Raw genomic sequence first — 20,330 nt, forward strand, 5'->3', positions numbered from 1 at the left:
ATAAGAAACTTGGTTCTTAATCCAAAAATATAGAATCACTTTATGGAAAACTGTAAAATACAACTTTGCACAAAAGCTCTTTTGGCAACACAAGTAGTAGTTGTTAGCTACAATGCATGGGAGCCTCTGCAATACTCTGAAACACAAATTTAGTTAAGAAAAGCAGATGGGGAAAAATCAGAACCAGCAAAGTAAACAGTGTGTATATCAGAAAAAAGCTGCAGAGAGAAGCTGGAGACCTTCCCATGAAATCTTTCTGTGCTTTTAATGCTGTTGCAAAGCTTCAGGGAATTATAATTGTATAAAACATCATGGAGAAATGAGATTCAGTGTGAGACCATGTCCAGCTAGTGGTAGAAGTGATGATTGCATCTCAGTGTCAGTCAGAACATGAACTATCTGACTAGCAATTCATATGCATTTACCAAAATTGTCTCAAATTCAACCAGTTAGTTGTTTCTTTTCAGTCTGATTATACAGTCAGCTTCCCAAAGCTAAAGCATGTACAGTAGACCTCATTCCTTTGAAATACAGTTAGATGTTTGGTTGCCTTTTGATTTTAAATAATGCAGGTTCTCCAATACTTATGATAAAATTTGAGCGCTTTAAAATGTGTCCTTCACACAAGCCTAAGCATACATATTTTAAAATTACTTACTGTACATCTTCATATTTTGTTTAAGGCATGAGCAATGGCATATGAATGGGAACACCTTCTGGAAAAGCATATCTTTTTGACAATGGCCAGTCCGAGCACATCACACCAAAGGACTAACCTGAAGCCAGAAATGACAGTGTTGTGACCCAAGAGTTTTTAACAAAAATAGCTGAAACAAAATGGATTATTTTTCTCTTTTTCTTCCTTTTTTTTTTCATTTAAATTACATTACTCTTAATGTCTGTTTAAAGCACCGTTTGCAGTTTTGCATTTACCGCCTCTTCCGAGTGACTTTGGATAACTCATCTGCTTTTGTTCTGAATTTTCAGTGCATGAAACTTTAAAAGGGTTGTTTCTCTTTTTTTTCTTCTTTTTTTTCTTTTTTTAATGGCTGCTGCAAAATTAAAAAGATCCAGAAGTGGTCAGGGGCCTGGTCTAATGCACTTTCAAAAGTCTGTTATAAAGATGAATACAAATGTGTATGATAGGTTTTTCCGTAGACCCACAAACCACGCTTAGCTATAAGAAATATATTGTGCATAGTTAGTTTTTTCTTCAGAGTGATATGTTTACTAGATCTACATTCTCAGTTTACCAGAGTACAGGAATTTCTACTTTACTAAAGCCAGGATCTTTTCGGAGTTCCCAGTAGGTGTCATTGGTAACCCAGGCTTCTCTTTGATTAGCATCAATAACTTTTCTGTAGAAAGGAAAAAAAAAATAAAATAAAAAAAAAGAGAGAGAGGAAAAGAAGTTCTGACCATATATCTCTGCTCTTATGCAATATGAAATCAAATTCCATATCTCTCTCATCTAATCCAGTATTAAATCTGATTTCATATTTCTAAAGGACACAAGCACAGTCAGGGATTTAAAAACAAAAATCAACCTCTACTTGTGTCAAAAGCGAAAATGTTAGAAAACAGCCAAGATTGCAGATCTGTTGTCTGATCTGTGTGAGCAAGTCTTAGAGCCACATAAAGCCTCTTTGGTCATTACAGATTCTGGTTATGTGCAGGGGATCAACCAAGCTTGCAGAATGCAAGACTTTTACCATTTACATTGTTTACCTCCTCTGTATTTTGTTCATCTTCCACTACAAAAAAGCACATTCAATCTTTATGCTTTTGATTCCTCATGCTAAACATCAGGCTATTTGGTATATGACTATCCCTTGTTTCAGAAGAATGTTTAATTAAAAACAAAAACAAACAAACGAAATGCCCTCCACTCAAAAATAAATAAGTTATAATTTATGTACGTATATATACATTCATACATACATTTTACAGATATATATATATATGTATGATGTCATTCGGGTCACTATTTATTACTTTGTTTATGCAATGACTTAGTAACATAGTTAAAGCTTAGATCCTAATATTATACTTCTATTCCACTTCAAAGTTTAAAAAACATTGGCTAAGGGGTGCAGCAGGCTTGTACAGCTGTTCCCCTTTGTGAGAAAATGACCTTTCAATTATGAGGCTTTAAACTATATGAAAATTGTTTCAGGCAGAGATCAAGTATCTGATTATTTTTCTTCTAATTGCCATTTCCCAGGCTTTTACAATTAACAGACTATATTGGTGGTAATTCTTGTAGTACTCTGTCCAGTCACGCTATAGAAAATGGAGACTTACTACGGAAATTAATAGACTCACTTAAAAAATTTGGGTACATATTCAATGCTGTTCTCTTCCATGTACCGCCTCCGTCCTCTCTGGAGTTCCTCTATTCTTTGTTTCTCAGATGCTGCTGCTTCTACATTTCCTTCCTCCAGAAGCCTGTATGAATAACAGCAGGTCCTTTAGCAATCATACAGTGTCTAGAACAAGGGATTTTCTAGCACTGAGCATCACAAAAGACAAGCAGAAGCCAAGCCTGTTGTCTGTGTTGTACACACGTTCAGATCTAGTCATAACCTCATAAAATAAGAATAACCAAGATGTGACTCCCCAGTTACATGTACCTGACCTATAACCCAAGGCACACACTTTCTTCAGTAACTTCAGCATATCACAAACATGGAAGTACTATGATCTGAGAATCAGGAGGGAATTAGTGTTGCTTCCATTCATAGCAGGGTGGCATGACACTTCAGAGCCTGTCTTTCTAGTTTGTTATGAGGAATCCTACCTCTGCCCAGAGATTGCTCTATAGCTCTTCTATACCAAAATGCTTTCTACTTTCCCTCAACTGGGTAAAGCAGAAAGTTGATTGCAATACTGAATACCTTCTCTACTAGCAGAATCCCTTAGTTCAGCTTAGTTTAGACTGTAGTGAAGGCAGACAAAATTCAATACTTAACCAAACCCCACCTTAAAACCACCAAATGTTAAATGTATAAACAAGCATTCTTGCCTTTGATCCGGCCTGAATCGCGCATCTGTTATAGGAAGAAGATCTTTCAGTAGAGGATCTAATTCATTCAGCTCAATAGCAAACCTCGTGAAGCCATAATAGCGTTCATAGTTGGTTGGCATGGAGCCTGTATGAATATGTATGAGAAAGAAAAAACCTTTTTAAACTATTTTTCCTAAATATGCAAGGGATTCATTTATTTAATAAATTATAACAGCAAAAATATTTTAATATTTTACTCTTACATAAAATTAAAAAGCATCAAAACTATTCTCTAGGTAGAACAACATTCACTAAATATTCATTTCAAATGCTTACTCTGCAGAGGTTGTAATTACATGCTAATAGATTCAAAACTTTTATGATCTTCCTTCCTTTTTAAATTAAAATTACTGGTTTTAAGATTTTCAAGTTAAACATAGTTTCTTGTTCCCTGGAAATTGGGCTTATCAAATGTCTGTATAAAAGCTAACCTTAACTGACCTTCAGAGGTAATTTTGGAACATAACGCTCACTCGCAAACTGATTCAGCATTCTCCAACACCTTCAGCACTAGAGGCAGTCAGAGTAGGCATTTCAGAGAGCAGGGTGCAAAGCAGGATTCAAAATACTATCAATACAGAGTAAGGTTCAAAATCCTAATAATTACAATCCCTGGATAATCTCTCTGCATGTATGAAAGGTGCAAAGGATGATTAATTCAACCTCAGTGCCTCTAAGCAAGCAGTAAGGAAGTCGGAGTCAGCTCCTGAAGTCACAGGAGCTCGCAATCTCTGAAGACCAATCCTTTAGGCTCATAAAGTGTTAAGACAACAAATTCAGTAAACTGGCACCTCCTATTTGTTGGATCCAAATATGCTACCTTGCTCTCCGTGAGAAGGCAGACAGGTAAGCCCAGACATCCAATTTTTTTCTTAGTTTTATTCTTACGTTGACCCCAAGACCCCAGAACATTTGAACAGTAGTCAGACTGAGATGTAGAAAACTATGCTCTGTAAGAACATTTCATTTACCATCATTGTAAACTCAGGTAAATTCTTGTTTATTTGTCTAGCCAAAGATTTAATTCCTCCAGTAGTATTTTGTGTATTTAAAATGATGGCTAGAACAGCTTTACATAGTTTAGGGTTACACTACAGTGCCTGCCCAAGTTTATTACAAGCTTCTTACCTGGCCTCCATATGCATTTGGCTGAAGGTGCAACCCCACAATAAAGGCCTTCATGCCACTTTCCAAAAAGGCGATGAACCACCTTCCCTTCTTGATCTATAACAACGCCCTGGACCTCATTTACATTTGAATTCCAGTAGTTTACCTGCAAGTTTAACAAAGAATTACTAGTTCACCCTGGTTTTCACATTACCCATTGTACCAATATCTATACTGCATGAATCTTTATATGTGGCACCAACTGTCCAAATTTTGTATCAGAACAGCTCCCCTGAACTAATATCAGAATTCAAAATTCAGATGATCTGAATATTAATTGACTTAGTAGATAAGAAACCCTGAATAGTTTGATATGTGGTTTTGGTATAAAGGTATTTAAGCACAATTAATTATCTGCACATCTGGGAACAATATTGTTTTTCATTAACCCAAATCCCACAAAATTCAACAAAAATGACATTTGAAAGTTGCAAGATCAGAGCCAGCTAACTCTTTGAAGAAACACTGAATACACCTGTACATGTAAGGGAATCCTTTGATGGGTGCTGCATATTACTGTTTGCAGCAGGGAAGATGTTCAGCCATTATTGCCTGCTATTTGTTGCTTTCTGTTTCTCTTCATATTTGCAGTAATGCACCATTGCTAACACTGCAATGGTATTGATGTATTTTGTTGCAACATGAAAACACGTATTTTTAGGGAAAATAATTGATAATAACATAGCTATACAGTGATCTATTTTTATATATGGTCCTTTCCTGGATATTAAAATACCGTGAACCAAAGCAGCTTTATTTAATCTAAAGAGATAAAACATTGATTGCCAAATTCTAGTATAGGTAGAAGTAAAATGGCACAGAAATCTACAGCAACTTTGCATTTTCAGTGTGGTAATAGAAAAGAAATTCTGACATTTCATTTTTAACCTAAAACCAACAACAGTATAGCACACGGCTATACAGCAATGCAACACAGGGATATCAAACATTAAATGGAATAGAATCATACTACTTGACATAGCACTCTCATTTGACAATTTGCATATTTACAAATGTTGGTAAGACAAAATGGGGAATGTGGTTTTCAGGAATACTGAAGAAACAGCTTGATGTATGCTTAAACTATGCAGTTTTGTGAATATATGATATGTATTCTAATACATGTTACCTTGACAAATGTGAGTTTACAAATACAAACACTGCTTTTTGTGTTTCTGATAGTTATCTCTCCATAATGTTCTATCCACCTCCTTCCACTAAGAATATTATGTATGCAGGTAGTGACTTTGTTCCAGACATAGTAGTCTCCATACCTAAGAACAGATGAAGAAGTAGTTGGCAATATATATTAATGATGATCATTATGGACAAAAAAGTAAAACATAGCTCCATTATCATAAATACAAGACCATATTCCTCAAAAACTTTTGAAACAATACCTTACTTTAATAAAGCATTGGTTCTGCGTACATTACTTATCCTCTGTAGAGGAGCTCACTTAAGCTCTAGCACAGAGAACTGAAGAATGGTGCTACAAACCACAGATCAAGGCATTATGGACCACTGAAGCCCTGCATGGCATATTCACTGTCCTCAGAGCATTAAGTGCTTTGACCACAATTCCTTTAGGGGCAGGACAATGACTCAAAGATCAACGTAAGGCTGAATTGAGGCTATAAGAAGACAATGGAATTACAGATAGAAGAAAATAAATATGGAAATGAGATAACAGAAAGGAAGTATGAAGTAGGAGCTCATTGACACATCGTCCCTTTCCCTCTGTAGCTATTGCTCAGAGTCAAAGCATCTCTATTGTTAAACAAGGAAATAAAACGAGGGAATTATATTGTGCAAATCACATTGTCCTTCAGAGCTGAGGGGCAAGCATGAAGACAGAAGACAAAGATGCTCTTTAGTGCATTTACTTCGATTTCATGAGATGGATAGAGAGGTAAAATTGAGTGATGTCACACTGGTAGAGGCAGAAGGAAAGGCTGGCTGCAATGTACAGGAGCAGGAATAGCACTGCAAAACCAGCAGACATGTTTAAAGTATCCTCTCCTTGCATATTCTCAGGATTTACAACTTGCAACTAGTCTTACCTGTGGTGAAACTTCTCACTACTTTGTCAAAATCTGAAGAACATGTTTTGGCTTATCTACATTTTGAAAAATGACCTTGCATTGTTACTAGTGGTTGTTCTGAGGGAACACAGCAGTATTGAGAGCCTTAATAATAACAGCACTAGCTGCTGACAGTCTTATATTGCAGCCTTGTTCTAAACAGTTGATCACTAATGCATTTGTAAAACTTGGGTTCCCTCTCCTAAAACATTTCTATCCCCCTCTATCGCTTTCTAGAGAGTTTGTATATTTTTCCTCCAAAAAACCCAAATGGATCTTCAGGCTCAAAAATACTTCAGTATCCCCACCTATACACTAAGGACAGATTTGAGCTAGGTGTTAACTCTCACCAGTACAATTCTGTGATGTCTGCATACACTTCCCCCAATCCATCCACAAGGCAGCACAGATTAGATAGCAGCAAATTCAGAAAACAAAAGGAAATAGGACAGTAGCTTACTTTGGAAGAGTCACGTTCAAGGTTCCAACTGGTAGAATTTCCATTGATTTACCCCAGAATTTGTTTTTCCACCTGATATCTGAATATAATAATAAAAGATTTAAAAAACAGAGAAGTCCAAAGTCTCCCTCTTGCAGTGATCTTCATGGCACACCAGATGATCTATACTAGACCATTCAGGTTAAAACAGGAAAGTATGAAGTTACCATGAAAATACAAAAGAAAAAAAATACTAGAAAATGACATTAGGTCAGAAAAACTAAAGATAAGTTTTACTTTCTTTTAAGAGTCATGCCTGTGCTACATTTTTGTCAAATCTCTCACAAATACATTCAATACAAATTAAATACATATGCCAGTAGGATGGCATAGACATAGACAAGGAAAGAGCTGCTTGTTCAACTATATAACAAGAACTACTTGTATTTGTAAAAAATAATACTTTTCTTGGTAAAAAGCTTTTAAGCAGAAAAGTATAAGCAGAGTTCAAGTGACAAGGGAAGCTGTTACATGTTTGCTCACTCTTAAGAATGAGAATTTGGAGTGAAATAATTCAGAGCATCAATTTTTAATATGTTACTACAAAAATAATAAGTATAGAAATTTTGAGTAAGTTCCAAATGCAAAGCTCAGCTTGTACAGACAAAGTTTATACTTGCTAATAAAAGAGGAATTTATGCTTTTGAATTTAAAAAAGTATACCTTGCCAAAACACAAAGTTCTTCGATTCACAGTGACAGGCCGAAATGGGAGGATGGTGGCTAACCTGGAAAACAGTTTGGTTGAGTTGAAAGCAATTCCTTTTCATTTCTAAGACAATGCAATTGTTACTACAATATGAAAATACTAAATAGCCCACACTATTACTAGCCTATGTTGCTATGAAAACAGATGTTACTTCAGTTTGTACTTAAAATGCTCTGTACTTAAAATACTTCCTTGTGATTACTAAAAAACCATATACCTTATAGCATTTAACGAAGTTCACTCATACTAACAACCTTTCTTTACTACTAAGAAAACAAACCATTCTGACTAGAAAGAAATAGCAAGATTACTCTGTAAGACAAAGAAAACAAAATCTAAATGTAAACAGGAGTGTCTATCTAGAAACAAGCTTTACCTGCTCTGAGAAAAATCGAAATCCTTTGTCTTCTCTAATACATTCATAAGTTTCACCAAGCACTGGGTTAAATGGCTTGCTTCCTGCTCTAAAGTATGTAGAGGCATAGCCTGATGCTGCAAAAGCAGCTATGAGAACCTGCGAAAATACAGACAAGAACATGAGAATAGGTAGAGATTCTTGTGTATGTGCCATCACTACATGGTATCACACAACTCACTGCACTCAGAGTGAAATCTGGATTAATGAAGCATGCCTGAGAGTGAAGCCATACATCCCTGCCAGAACCAGTATAAACTGTATTTCTTTTGTTGATATAATTTGCTTTTCTTCACGGCCTCAGTCTCTTTCAACAGTCCCCTAAAATAACAATCTGCACAAGATACTGTTTTTTCTACCTTTGACCAGCCTTATCATTAATGATCTAAAACACAGAGCCAGCTCTAGTCTGTGTTTCCTGTGAATAAGTATTATAGGATAACTTCTAATGGCAAGACTACATACCATTTTCCTATGGGAACTGTTTTATTTAGTGCCAAACATAAACGGCTCTCATTTAGGATGTTCTCAATGCAAAGTTATCTCAGGATCTTCCACATATCTGCAGCCTTATCAACCCCCTTGTCTATATGTACAACCAAAAGCTGGGAGTAACCTAAGTGACATGCCACAGTAATTTAGATTACAGCTCCCCTTAGCAGAGTTTAAAAAAAAAAATCACAATGGGCACTGAGAAGTCCAAACAAAACTTCATAAAATCAATACAGGGATAAAAATTACTTGGCTGTGGATAACGTCCTAAAAGCAGGGTGAACTTTAACCAGGTCCCCCTCTCCTCATTCTAGCAAGGATGTAACACTCGTATGAGCTTTTCCATGCTTTGTTTTTTTCCTGCTGTGTAATATAATTACACAGTAATTCTCCATTTAGTTACAATTATTCATAAATGCAACATCAACAGAATTAACACTCTCTTCACAGGCTTTTCTTCAAGAGTAAAAAACTTCATTCTTCCAAAACCTTTGTCATTAATTTGACTATAAGACACTACAGAGAAATGAAGGGCTTTACTATATATTGAGCAATGAGAAGAAAAAAGTTTCCACTACTTTTGTATCCTTATATAAGATGGTGAAGTCCTGATTTTTCAGAGAACAGTGCCAAAGCAGGTAACATATTCACAGCACTGCTACTACTGATGCTTTAGGTATTCATCACTTCTGCCAAGTAGACCCACATGCCTCAGCTTGGGTGTGCAATTTGCATTTTTAAGGTGTTTGTTAAAAGTTTAGCTTGTATCCCTGGTATTGTACTAGGTATCTGTAGCAGAGAAGGGGACTGAATCCATGTTTCCAAGGAAGGTTTTGGTTGCACTGTGGCTTTTCCTTTCTGAACTCTCCTGACTCCTTCACTACTCATCTTCCAAGCTTTTCAACAAAAGAGGCAGAGACCTACAGGCAACCAGCCTGCTTCACTCAGTACAACCCTGCCCAGTCCTTAGAGGATCTCCCTTTCATGAGGGACATAGGGAGTCTTGTAGGAAAACAGCATGTGATGATAAATAATTCAACCCCCTATCATAAGACAGGTCCAACTTTTTCAGCGGTATGGAAAAAATATCAGCATTTAGGACCCCTCACTCTCTTACAGGCCACATGAACATGGCAGTTCATGGACCTGAACATGTGGCTATATGACAGCCACAGGCAACCTCTCTTCTCCCAGTTATCCACAGTGCTGCCAACTCATATCAGGGAGCAGTAGATATGTCCAGCAACAACACTACCAACTTTCCACTAACAGACTTTTACTGTTTCTTATGAGGAAAAGGAGACGTGACAGATCAATACACCCTGAGAGCTGAACATAGGCTGTTGGATGTCAGCTAGAAAACCAAGACATACTTACAAGGCAGCTGAAGTCAGGCTGCCAGCAAGCATTATTTTGGTATTTTGGAACTTCTCTATTAGAAATTGCCTAGGATGACATCTTACTGACTCTTACATTGATCATAAACTAGCCGCAGACTTGATTAGTTCTTGGAGACTGCTGGACTCGATCACTAAAAACCAAGAAAGGATGCTGCATGGTTAGAAACTGCCCATGCCTATATATACAGTCCTAGAGAGTGAGATCAGTCTTCACATCAATGAGTCACAATTGCAGGACTTGGTCTGAAGTCAAGAAAAGTCCCTCAGCCTTGTTCAGATCAAACCTACCACCTGTAATTGTTCACAACATTCATCTGGCCCATCAGGGAGGTCTGTTGTGTGTGAAGAGGAAGAGCAAGAGAGGATCTTGCGAAGACCTCCACTCAACAGCAACATTTTAAATACAGACATAAGAAGTGCTACACTGAATTTATTACCATGCGTTCATAAGGATCATCTGTTTCAGCAGCCTTGTCCAAGAGTTCACTGTATTCTAGCTCTTCACAAAGATGCTGCAAAGTATTCAGAGGTTCATTTAGCTCAACTGGCATGGACACTTTAGAAAGATCTTTGCCAATGTTATTTCTCAAAATATTCCACAGATTGATGTTACTGGTGTCAGGGCTGGGAGCTGGGAGACAAGTTCTCCGTCCATTCCTGAACGCGCCTCCTGTTAACTCACCATTAAGAACTGGAAAGGGAAAAAACTATTATCATAAGAAAGCACTAGATTTAGAAAAACAGACTTAGCCATTGAACCAAATCACCACCAGAAGAAGCAAGCCCAGTTTCACTGTTTTCAGCTGAGTTGCTCTTGTACAGACATGGAGTATATCTGGTACATAAATAACTAACATAATTTCCCAAAGTTTAAAACATAGTAGTATACTTTGCCGAGAAATGTTGTCTGCAACACTGGTGTTGTCCTCAGATATATTATCACTCACATCACTGATATAAGATTCATCATCAGAAGCCTAAAACATAAATAAAATATAAATTAAGTCAAATACATATAAAATATACTGACAAATTAGACAAAAAAAATCACAAATATTCAAAGAAGTAATCTCTAAACATTTAGAGCTTTTAAATAAATCAACTGGATGTTTCACTCAGCCCATACTGCCAACGCACTGTGTCAAAACAAATGCTACATTCTCCTTATTTTTCTAAATTCCTCACTATGAAGCCAAATACAGACATTAAATTTGCAGAAGGATGACTTCAAATGAGATCAGAGATGAATAAAAAATTGACAACGTAACACGCTGGGGATGGGAGGTGAGAAGAGACAGTCAGATTTGTGCTCTTTATGAAAAGCTTAACAATAAAACATAGCTTGTGTTTCAGCAAAAAAATATATAAACATTGATGTATCATTTTGAAAAAAAGAACTACATCAATGTTGACTGTTTTTAAGAATTTTTTTAGCAATCTTTTTTTCCAGAAATATTACTTTCAAAATATTTTACAGTATTCGATGATGACAGAGTATTTACTATAAGGCCTGTACCATCTGGGAGTGATTTTGTAAAGTTTCCATTTTGTTTGTACCATACAGACACACCAATTTTCTGTGCTGATATAGATAATCCAAACTATTGAGATAACATGTACTTTACACCTGCCAGAAGCAACAGGATAAGGAACCATTCCACCCTTTAGATGAACAACTCCAGTCGTGGTTGTGCCAATTTGTGGCACATGAGCAACCCTTGTCAAAGAGAAAATACAGTGGCACACTCTTATTTGATCTTCCAGAAGAGTTGTAGTAGACCACAGCCCTACTGTGGCTTTATAAAAAGGTATTTTTTAAAAGAAATAAATTCTTCAATTTAAAAAATGTATTCAAGGTAGCACAGCAAAGCTGTGGACAGCAACATGATGCAGGAGCCTGAACTGTATCTGACTGCTCCAACTTTGAACTTAAATGAGACAATTTTTCAGGCTTTTGCCTACTTCTCTGACTACAGAGAATAACTTTATATGTATACTAGAAGACTCTTTTTTTAAAGTATAGTTTAGAATCTAAATTAGTTGACTGCAGAGCCAGACATAATTGCTCCTGTCTATGTCATCCTTACTTGAAACTGCCATAATATAGCAAGGACATGTACTGAACATAAGCTACCAATACAATTTTCAACTCAGTTTTACACTTCAGGGAACTTCTGCACCTCATCACAAGGGTGTATCAGGTTCATTTATCTACACCTTATACATTCTGATACCTTTTTATTCTACGTAGCATTATAAAAGAAAAAATCATTCACTAGTGGTAGCAATACCTAAACCTGTCCGACAGCAAACAGCAGCATGCTGTCACAGCCTACCTCATTTTCTGACGAGCTGGCAGATAGAAGCACCTCCTGTGCATCAAAGAACTCTGAAACCGATTCAGACATAGAGAGCCTGCTCTCATTAGAAACCTGCTGAGACAATGGCAAACTGACTTGAATTTGTTCACCTGCCTGTAAATAAAGCAACAAAAAATAAAAGTCTTATTTCTAATATAAAAGAAAAATGCGCAGAAGGGGTAAATCACCTGAATAATTTTTCTATGCCAAATATAAGTAAGATAGTAAAGACAGCATTTTAGTAGGGCTTTGTGTGTACCTAAGAGATGAGACTTTGACAATTACAAAATAAAGTGCATTTTGAGCAGTGAGATGCATGTCTTCATTTGAGGCCTGCTCAGCACCAACTGCTAAGTTTTAGCAGCACAAATAGTTACAGATCTAGTTCTGAATGTGGACAATAGCTGGATTGTGTCAGACAACTTCAGCCATGAAATTCAGATGAAAAGACACCTGGTCATAACAAATTACATCACTGGGAGCTAGCTTTGATACAACCAAAACTTAAATATAAAGATCTATAAGGTCAGGGAGTTGTAAGCTACTTTCAAAATAAATGTGCTTGTGAACCAGGTTAGTAACAAATGTTTGAAATGTTTAAATATTCAGGAGGATGGCTATAATACATATTTTTGTACTTTTATTCCATGATGGTACTCCAAATCTCATTTGAGTTATGCCATTAACACTGACTCAATACTACTAAAGTGAATGAGCTCTATATGATTTATTAGAAAGAGAATTTAATAGCAAAGGCAAAGGTTCAAAACTGTGTTATGTGTGTATCAGTAGGGAGGCAAGCTAATTTAAGGATTGGAAGATATCTTCCTCTTCCTGCTATCGATGGGAGGAACACAAGGTTTCAACATGTTACCCTACAGGCTATTGCTTTAAGGTTCTCTCTCTATACCATTCCACCAAAGGAGCTGCTGCTGTGGAGGCAAACAGGCTTCTGACTTAATCCCTTAATTTATACAGCGTGATGCTTCTGGGAGATAATACAGATGAAACTACTGAAGCCCTTCTAAACACAGTTAACTCTGCAGATTGCAACTCCATCCCCATTAATCTTACAATAGAAGTCCTGCAAATGGTTTTGTTGATATCTTAATCCTGTAGAATTACTTTATACAGTTGCCTCAAATGCACTAACAACAACAACAACAAATCATAAACAAGCCAAAAGGTCAAAAACCATTAATTTTTCACTGGGGCTTATGAGCTTATAGATGGCTACTGATAGTTGCTGAATTATAATGGAAACAGAAGCTCATTTCACTGTTATCTTACAGGAAGCGATTAAAATTTTAAGGTTTTGTATAAGCTACAGGGACTTGGAAAATATGCATGCCTGTACCTGAAAAAGATGCTCACACAGGCATTATCTACACACTGCAGCATTATATATATAAAGCAATCAAGAGAAGTGAGTGATCTGGGAACCTCTTTAAAAAACTCCTTCAGTCAGACAAACCTGTACCAAGATAACAACATACATATCAAAAAGAAACCGCTAACCAACAGAAGATACAAAACAGAAGAGATGGTTGTTGCTCAGAACTTCACTGCAGATTGCTGTGCTGTGGCACCGCTTCACCTATGTCTTCTGTTGTTAGTCTCCAACACACTGGACTCTTGGAAAAATTGGTTGGATGTTTTCAAAAAGCAAATAAATAAAACTAATTGGAGACATTTTCACCACGTTTTCTTGTTGGAAGGAATAATTAGGAGATAAGAGTATGTTAATTTAAATGGCATATGCAAAGAAAAAAATAGTGGAAATGACAAATTAAAAATATTTGGGAAAATGCAAGCATATTACAGCTCACAAATTCAGATTTGTCCTTCTCATGAGGGAAGATGACATGTTATTAATACAAATACTCGGTAATCTGTTGACTGAGGAAAGCAAAACAAGAAAGACTAGATGTTGTAAACATGATATTAGCACAGTGCTTTTTTTGTAGACTGAAGCTTTTGATTTCAGCAGTGCCAGTCAAGATACTAAACATCAAGCCCTTTAAGCACTTGCAGGATCGAGCCATTAAATACTAAACTGGTCTCTTGATTTGGTAAGAAACTAAGATACAGAATTAGTTAGCTACTGCGTGTTACATTCAAATACAGTAAAACTTCACTAATTCCCACAGCCAACAATTATTATTCCAAAACTGGAGTCCTTCCCTGTTTCTCTGCAGAGACCAAACTGAATTCTTTCACGAGATCTGACATATGCAAAAGAAAAGACAGGTTGTATTTTATGTAGGGGAAAATATAATCTGACTTTTTCTATATATGAAACACTTGCCAATCTGAAAAATTCTATAATTTGCCAGGTGTGTTTCAGCTATTAGTGAGAATTAGCAAAGTCTGATTGTACTCTAAATCCATTAAAGGCCAAAGTCTTACCTCATCAGGACTAGGGATAATATTTACACTGACAACCTGATCACAAATAACAGATTCTGAATGTATTCTGTTCAAGCGACTCCTTAGTTCAGCATTCTGGTTGAGAGCCTTAAAATAAAAATTGCACATTTCATGTAAGTGTTAAACAGCAAGAAAAAATTAAAAGTAGCTTCTTCCCAGCAGTTTCCTAAGAAAACACAGAACCTTCTTTCTTCCATTTTTACAGAGATACCTATTTTGAGATGCTCTGTAACATGATTTAAGCTTTTGGCTGGTTTGCCTTCAGTGATTTTCAGGAGGCGGGGGACCAATATTATCCCACAATGTAACAGTGACATTCTACCTTAGTTCTTCAGCACTCAGGTATGCAGAATTAGCTGTTTGGCAGGTATACTGGTGAGTTATGTACATTATGGAAATGGGGAGTGAATCCAGCAAGAAAGAATGAAACTGCAGAACAACAAACAAGAACTACCTGCAAAATGCCCAAAGAGTCAATTCTTGATTTACAACTCTACAGCCCTTTTTGAACCAAGGTCATCAGTCCTTAGAGCCTGCAAAAGGAAATTGCTTCGTTTCCGGTAAAAACAACCTAATGGCCAGCATCACTGGGTATTTGTGCATCCAGATCAATTTGATATATCTGCATGTGCATACTCATTTCAACTACTGATCCATTGGAGTGTCACAAATAGGAACAGAATCCAGTTGGTGCCTGGTGTCTGCTGATTTTTCTTCTTTTTTATAGCCCAACCAATATTATACATTTGGGTACATATATACATATTGTCTGTTATCTAGAAAGACTCATGTGCAAGGTTCTGAAATCCAGAAAAAGTATAATATGTAACACATTATTCCTTTTGCAGTCAGAGACATGGACATATAAAACAAATTTGAAAAGATGCAGTCAAAATTTAAAACTTAATTAAGAAAACAAGAATATCTCCTTGTCTGTGCTGGAAACAGCTCCAGGAAAGGTGTAATTTCATCCTTTTTCTTTACTCAGGAAAACAATAACAGATACATGCTTACATAAACAAATTATATCCTTCACCTCCACATATGCTGCTGTTAGACCTTTGTCATAACAGAATATATGTCATACTTCCGGTCAAGAACTTGGCTTTTTCTTGGCTCCTTCTACCTCAGGAAATGGCAAAAATACAAAAGGAATTGCGCATTTGGCAAGCTAGAGGTGATTGAAATCAAATCAAGAACATACCTGAGAGAGGGACTGTCTGAGGTGTGCTATTTGAGCATTGTGGCCCGTAAGATCCTGCTCTGAAGCAATCTGCTTAAGCTTCTCCTTCTCTATAGCTATGCTGTTAAAGGCAGATTTCAAAAGAGAATGCACTAAGCAAAAAGAAAAAAGAAGAAAACAAGAGTTTTCTCAGGTACAGAACTGCACATTGGCATCTATTACAACATTTCAGCAATAAAGACAGAGAGTGAGATTTCCATCCTACATTTATGGAAATTTGAAACCAGGATCTGAAAAGCAATCTATGCCAAATTAAGTACAAACGAAGCTTGAGGTTCTGATGTGCATACTGTTATGTTTACACACACAGGTCATCTGAGTATATTCTTGGTGCTGAACACGTGGAAAGTTGCATATTTGGAAAACCTGTGTCCAATGTGTGTTCTTTTCTTTTTGGGGTGAGGTGTTGTGTTTTTTTTTTCCCAGAGTAATGAAAAAGTCAGCTCTGCTAAGACTTAATATTGCACTAATAAAGAGGATTACTTGGTCTTTAAACAGGTTTTTGACATTATTTAAGATATCAGTCTCTTGTTTTTCCTATGTTTGTTATGTAACAGATAGTAAACTGACTACAAACCCTTCTAAAAACAGTTGTTTTCAGTCTGTAGGACCATTCATTTATTGTCAATAAAATGGCATTTCCAAAGTACATTCCTGTAATAAGCTCTTCTTCTGTTGTTTCCACTGACATAGAAAACACTGCACAAAAATAAATTGTGCAACATTGTATGTAGCAGTGACATTCTGATCCATCTTTGAGGAGAAATAAAGCATTTTATTGAGAAACAAAATGTTTGCAAATTCAGTCACACATCTACAAGATGCAGAAAGCAGTTCAGAAGACTTCTAAAAAAAATCTCTTATCAGACAGAGTTTACCTATCTCTATATTCATGACATACATGGAAAAATGTATGAAGGATAATACATGTCATCTTTATGTAAGTCACCTGATCAGCTAAAAATTCTTACACACTGTCATCTAATGCAGATGAACGCCCTCGCCACAAATAAGCAAAGGCAATAAAGAAACACAACAGAGAAGCACAATAAAGGAAAGGCTTGACATTTCCAGTTACCTTTTTGTGCCATCAGGCAGAATTCTTCTTGAAGCTTCATGTACTCAGTGGAGCACTCCAGAGGGTCCGTTACGTGGCTTGGGGGAGTCTGAAACTCGATGTCTGCACAAAGGTTGGGGTTGGATGAATGCAGTCGAACAGGCGACATTGTAGCACTGAAAGGGACCTACAGTGAGAAACGTTGAAGAAATATTGCATAAAGTGCAACCAAACTTTTGACTCTGTTGAAGCAAAATACAAATTTGTTCTGAAAACATGACTTAGTTGACAATGTGAAGAACATGGCGAGAGTGAAAATGTTTTTACTCTCCTAAATCTCAGCACTGTTGATGCAGAATTCTTTTGAAATTTTTTTACTGAAATAGACAAAAGAAAGCCTAAATACATAGCTAACAGCTAATGACAGAACATTTAAATTCTAACATTTGCAAAAACTGACCACTTCCTAATGCTTAAAAGACAACTGGAAAATTGAAGCCTGACACGTGCTGCTTTATATTTACACATTTGAAAGTACGTGTGGTATGACTGTGTTGTTATGATACCAACATTTGAAGTATGCAAGTTCCTCCACAGGTGTAGAAATAGGATAAAAAATTATCAAATACATAGTTGAAGCTTTTCAAAACTACTGGTAAATCTTGAGTTGAAACTCACTGTACTGGTAACTATGAAGAGGGAAAAAGCATATAGTTTTTCTATATTCTTTCTAACTAAACAAATAAACAACAACAACAAAAAAATCAAAACTCCATCTGATTTTCATTTAAAGTACGTGAACCATAAATAAATGCAAAGAGATATGGTTTAGTAAGATGGAGCAAAGAATTTAGTTCATTATTTCCACTTCTCTTTCTCCTTCTACGCTTTTCAGGTACAGTAACAAAAATATACATGTAAATCTTTATAAGTTATATAACACATGCATCCTGTGTATTGAACAGTTACCATACTACATATCCAGTGTATGCCTACCACTGTTATATATGTGATGTGTGTGTGTCAGCCTATGTTGTATTTTATTTTAATTTTACCATTTATACACATTTGCATAAAAAACAGGCCAAGAACCCAATTTACAAACTTAAATGCAAATGAAAGGCATGCAGAACTACATTTTGTTACTTACATATTGAGCACGGTTAAACACATTGAACACATTCAATCTAATTTATTTCATTATATTGATCAAATGTATAAGTCAAGAATTTCCACACTGCAGCCCAATGTAATTATTCAAATATGAAAAATGGGGACAAAATATAAAATGTATCTTCCAAGGCATAATAAAGAGCAGCAGATAATAGAAAAAGTCATATTACTAAGAATTTTTGTCAACAGATAAGTTCTATACTGCCATCGGTGTTTGAAATGGGTACCTTGTTATTTGATTATATCAGGGAATGGTTTTATCAATCCCTTCCTATAGAAGTTCTCATCAATATGTTTTAGGTTTCTGATTCCCCAATGAAACCCTCAAAATACTGTTGGATCTATTAATCACATCTCATTCCACTCATGAGCATATTCTGCAAAATAGCATTTTTGCAGAAAATTGTTCTTGTTCTTCCTCAACATCCAGATACATACGGCACATAAAATAATAGCTCTATGGTACCTATCCAGTATAAATTTATTCTCTTCTCTCATGTATTTTGATTTCCAGCTATGTCAACAAAGTAGGTATTTTTTACTGGACCTTCTTTTAGCCTCATATCAAGAAGACTTCATTTACAGGAGAAGTAGAATGAATTCCTTCTGTTCATACTGAATATTTACCCCATTGCCTTCTTTGCAACTGTCAGCCTGCCTCTCTCGAAAGCCCAATGAAACTAGGTTAATTGAATAATGTCCCTAAATGTTGGTTAATTTTAAGTTTCCTTTACAAAACCTTTATGCTTCTTGGAGAGCATGTTCCCAGAACTTTCCGACTGGGAGCACAGCAAAGGTTCAATGGCTCCAGGTGGCTGCAGGCGGGCAGAGTAGGCAGCTACATGACTGTGTGTGCAAGGATCACATAACCAGTTCTCAAACCCTTCCAGAAAGCAGGAAAGAAAGCTGATCCCAGCTATAACGCAGGAGCTTGAGGGAGACTCCCCACAGCCCCACATGCCTGTGGTGATGGGGCAGGTTGCCCCAGCCCCACACAGACTGGCAGAGCTCTGGGCAAGCTGCCCACACATGGTGGTGCTCGTTAGTCACTTTGTGATGAACCTAGCTGAAGAGACCTGCTTTAGATCCATCATTTCTGCCTCATATCTCAGCTGGCCAGGCTGAAAAGCAATGTTTCTGCAATGAGGTTTACTGGAAAAACAGCCTTTTAAAGTATGTCCTGGAAACAGCATTTACATGTTCTACAAATACTGTCACAGTGCTCGCAGGGAATATACATTCACATGACAGAAACAAGTATCTGCTTTGCCAGCTGCTTTAAATACAAGAACCAAAAACACCGAACAGTTGACTGACATGAATTCTCTTCATATGCATCTTTTAGAAAAATCTTCAAGCTACTTTCTACAACAGATGAAAAACCACACTGAACAAATTCTTTCATTCTTCTGAATAGGCAACAGTCTGAGAAACACTGCCAACACACTTCTCTTCCCTTTTTTCCTTTCACTGCTGTGCTTTCTCTCTACATCTGTAGTGACTTGTTTTTTTGTTTTTGTTTTGGAGTTATTTTATATATTTAGCTTCTTGATGCATCAATCTGGTTTCCTCCATACACCGACTCTTCTAGACATGACCTCGGATGTACCTTGTCCTGACTTGCTGCCTTACACCAGGGTCATAATACCCACTCATTCATCACCTTCTTCAGAATTACACGTTCATGCAGGAACAGACTGTTCCTGATAGAGTGGGTTGTAAGGAAAACCTCCTCATTCTGCTGTGCATGTAACTGATGTAATTCTGTATCCCTCAGTCTATACACAGTTTCCCTGTCTGGGAGAGACAAGCACTTTGCTACATCGGCCAGGAAGAATGGGCCATCGCAACAACCACTGCAACAGCTACAGAGTCATTTTGGTGCCTCTAGTTTTCCTTCCTCCCGCACTTTTTATGGCTTCTTCAAGATTTCCCTCAACAGTTCCTCACTTCAGTTGCAGGTAGCAATTCAGTGATTCCCTGGACTCCTACTGACTTGCAATCTAAGTCCAGCTGTATTTCCTCCACTTAAGCACTCTTTGGTACAGCTCTTCCAACACTGTTTAACTACTGCTAACAGTCTCCCACTGATGCTGCTCAGCCACATAAACTGAGAAGTGGTTGATTTCTCTGCTAGGTAGGCATACAGATAGGTCAGAATATCAATCAATTATTGAGCACAGCATTCAGCATCAACAGATTATGGGGGACTAAATTTACATGAGTTAATTTGGG

General features: G+C 36.8%; 1 protein-coding gene across 1 annotated transcript in view; it reads right to left on the reverse strand.

Annotated features, from left to right (window-relative positions):
• Nucleotides 1-1,212: 1,212 nt before the first annotated feature.
• OSBPL6 (oxysterol binding protein-like 6) overlaps nt 1,213-20,330 on the reverse strand; it is a gene marked incomplete at its 5' end in the record, with an annotated part of 35,019 nt that continues 15,901 nt past the window's right edge. Inside the window, 14 exons of the mRNA XM_010081213.1 lie at nt 1,213-1,358; nt 2,326-2,448; nt 3,026-3,152; nt 4,196-4,340; nt 5,364-5,508; nt 6,779-6,857; nt 7,481-7,544; nt 7,902-8,039; nt 10,270-10,523; nt 10,722-10,809; nt 12,169-12,306; nt 14,602-14,709; nt 15,827-15,957; nt 16,944-17,109. Coding sequence (XP_010079515.1) covers nt 1,250-1,358; nt 2,326-2,448; nt 3,026-3,152; nt 4,196-4,340; nt 5,364-5,508; nt 6,779-6,857; nt 7,481-7,544; nt 7,902-8,039; nt 10,270-10,523; nt 10,722-10,809; nt 12,169-12,306; nt 14,602-14,709; nt 15,827-15,957; nt 16,944-17,109 — 1,815 coding nt within the window. The remainder of the gene's footprint in view (nt 1,359-2,325; nt 2,449-3,025; nt 3,153-4,195; nt 4,341-5,363; nt 5,509-6,778; nt 6,858-7,480; nt 7,545-7,901; nt 8,040-10,269; nt 10,524-10,721; nt 10,810-12,168; nt 12,307-14,601; nt 14,710-15,826; nt 15,958-16,943; nt 17,110-20,330) is intronic.

This window comes from Pterocles gutturalis, unplaced genomic scaffold, assembly GCF_000699245.1.
Source record: "Pterocles gutturalis isolate BGI_N339 unplaced genomic scaffold, ASM69924v1 scaffold12874, whole genome shotgun sequence".
NCBI classification, from domain to species: Eukaryota; Metazoa; Chordata; class Aves; order Pterocliformes; family Pteroclidae; genus Pterocles; species Pterocles gutturalis.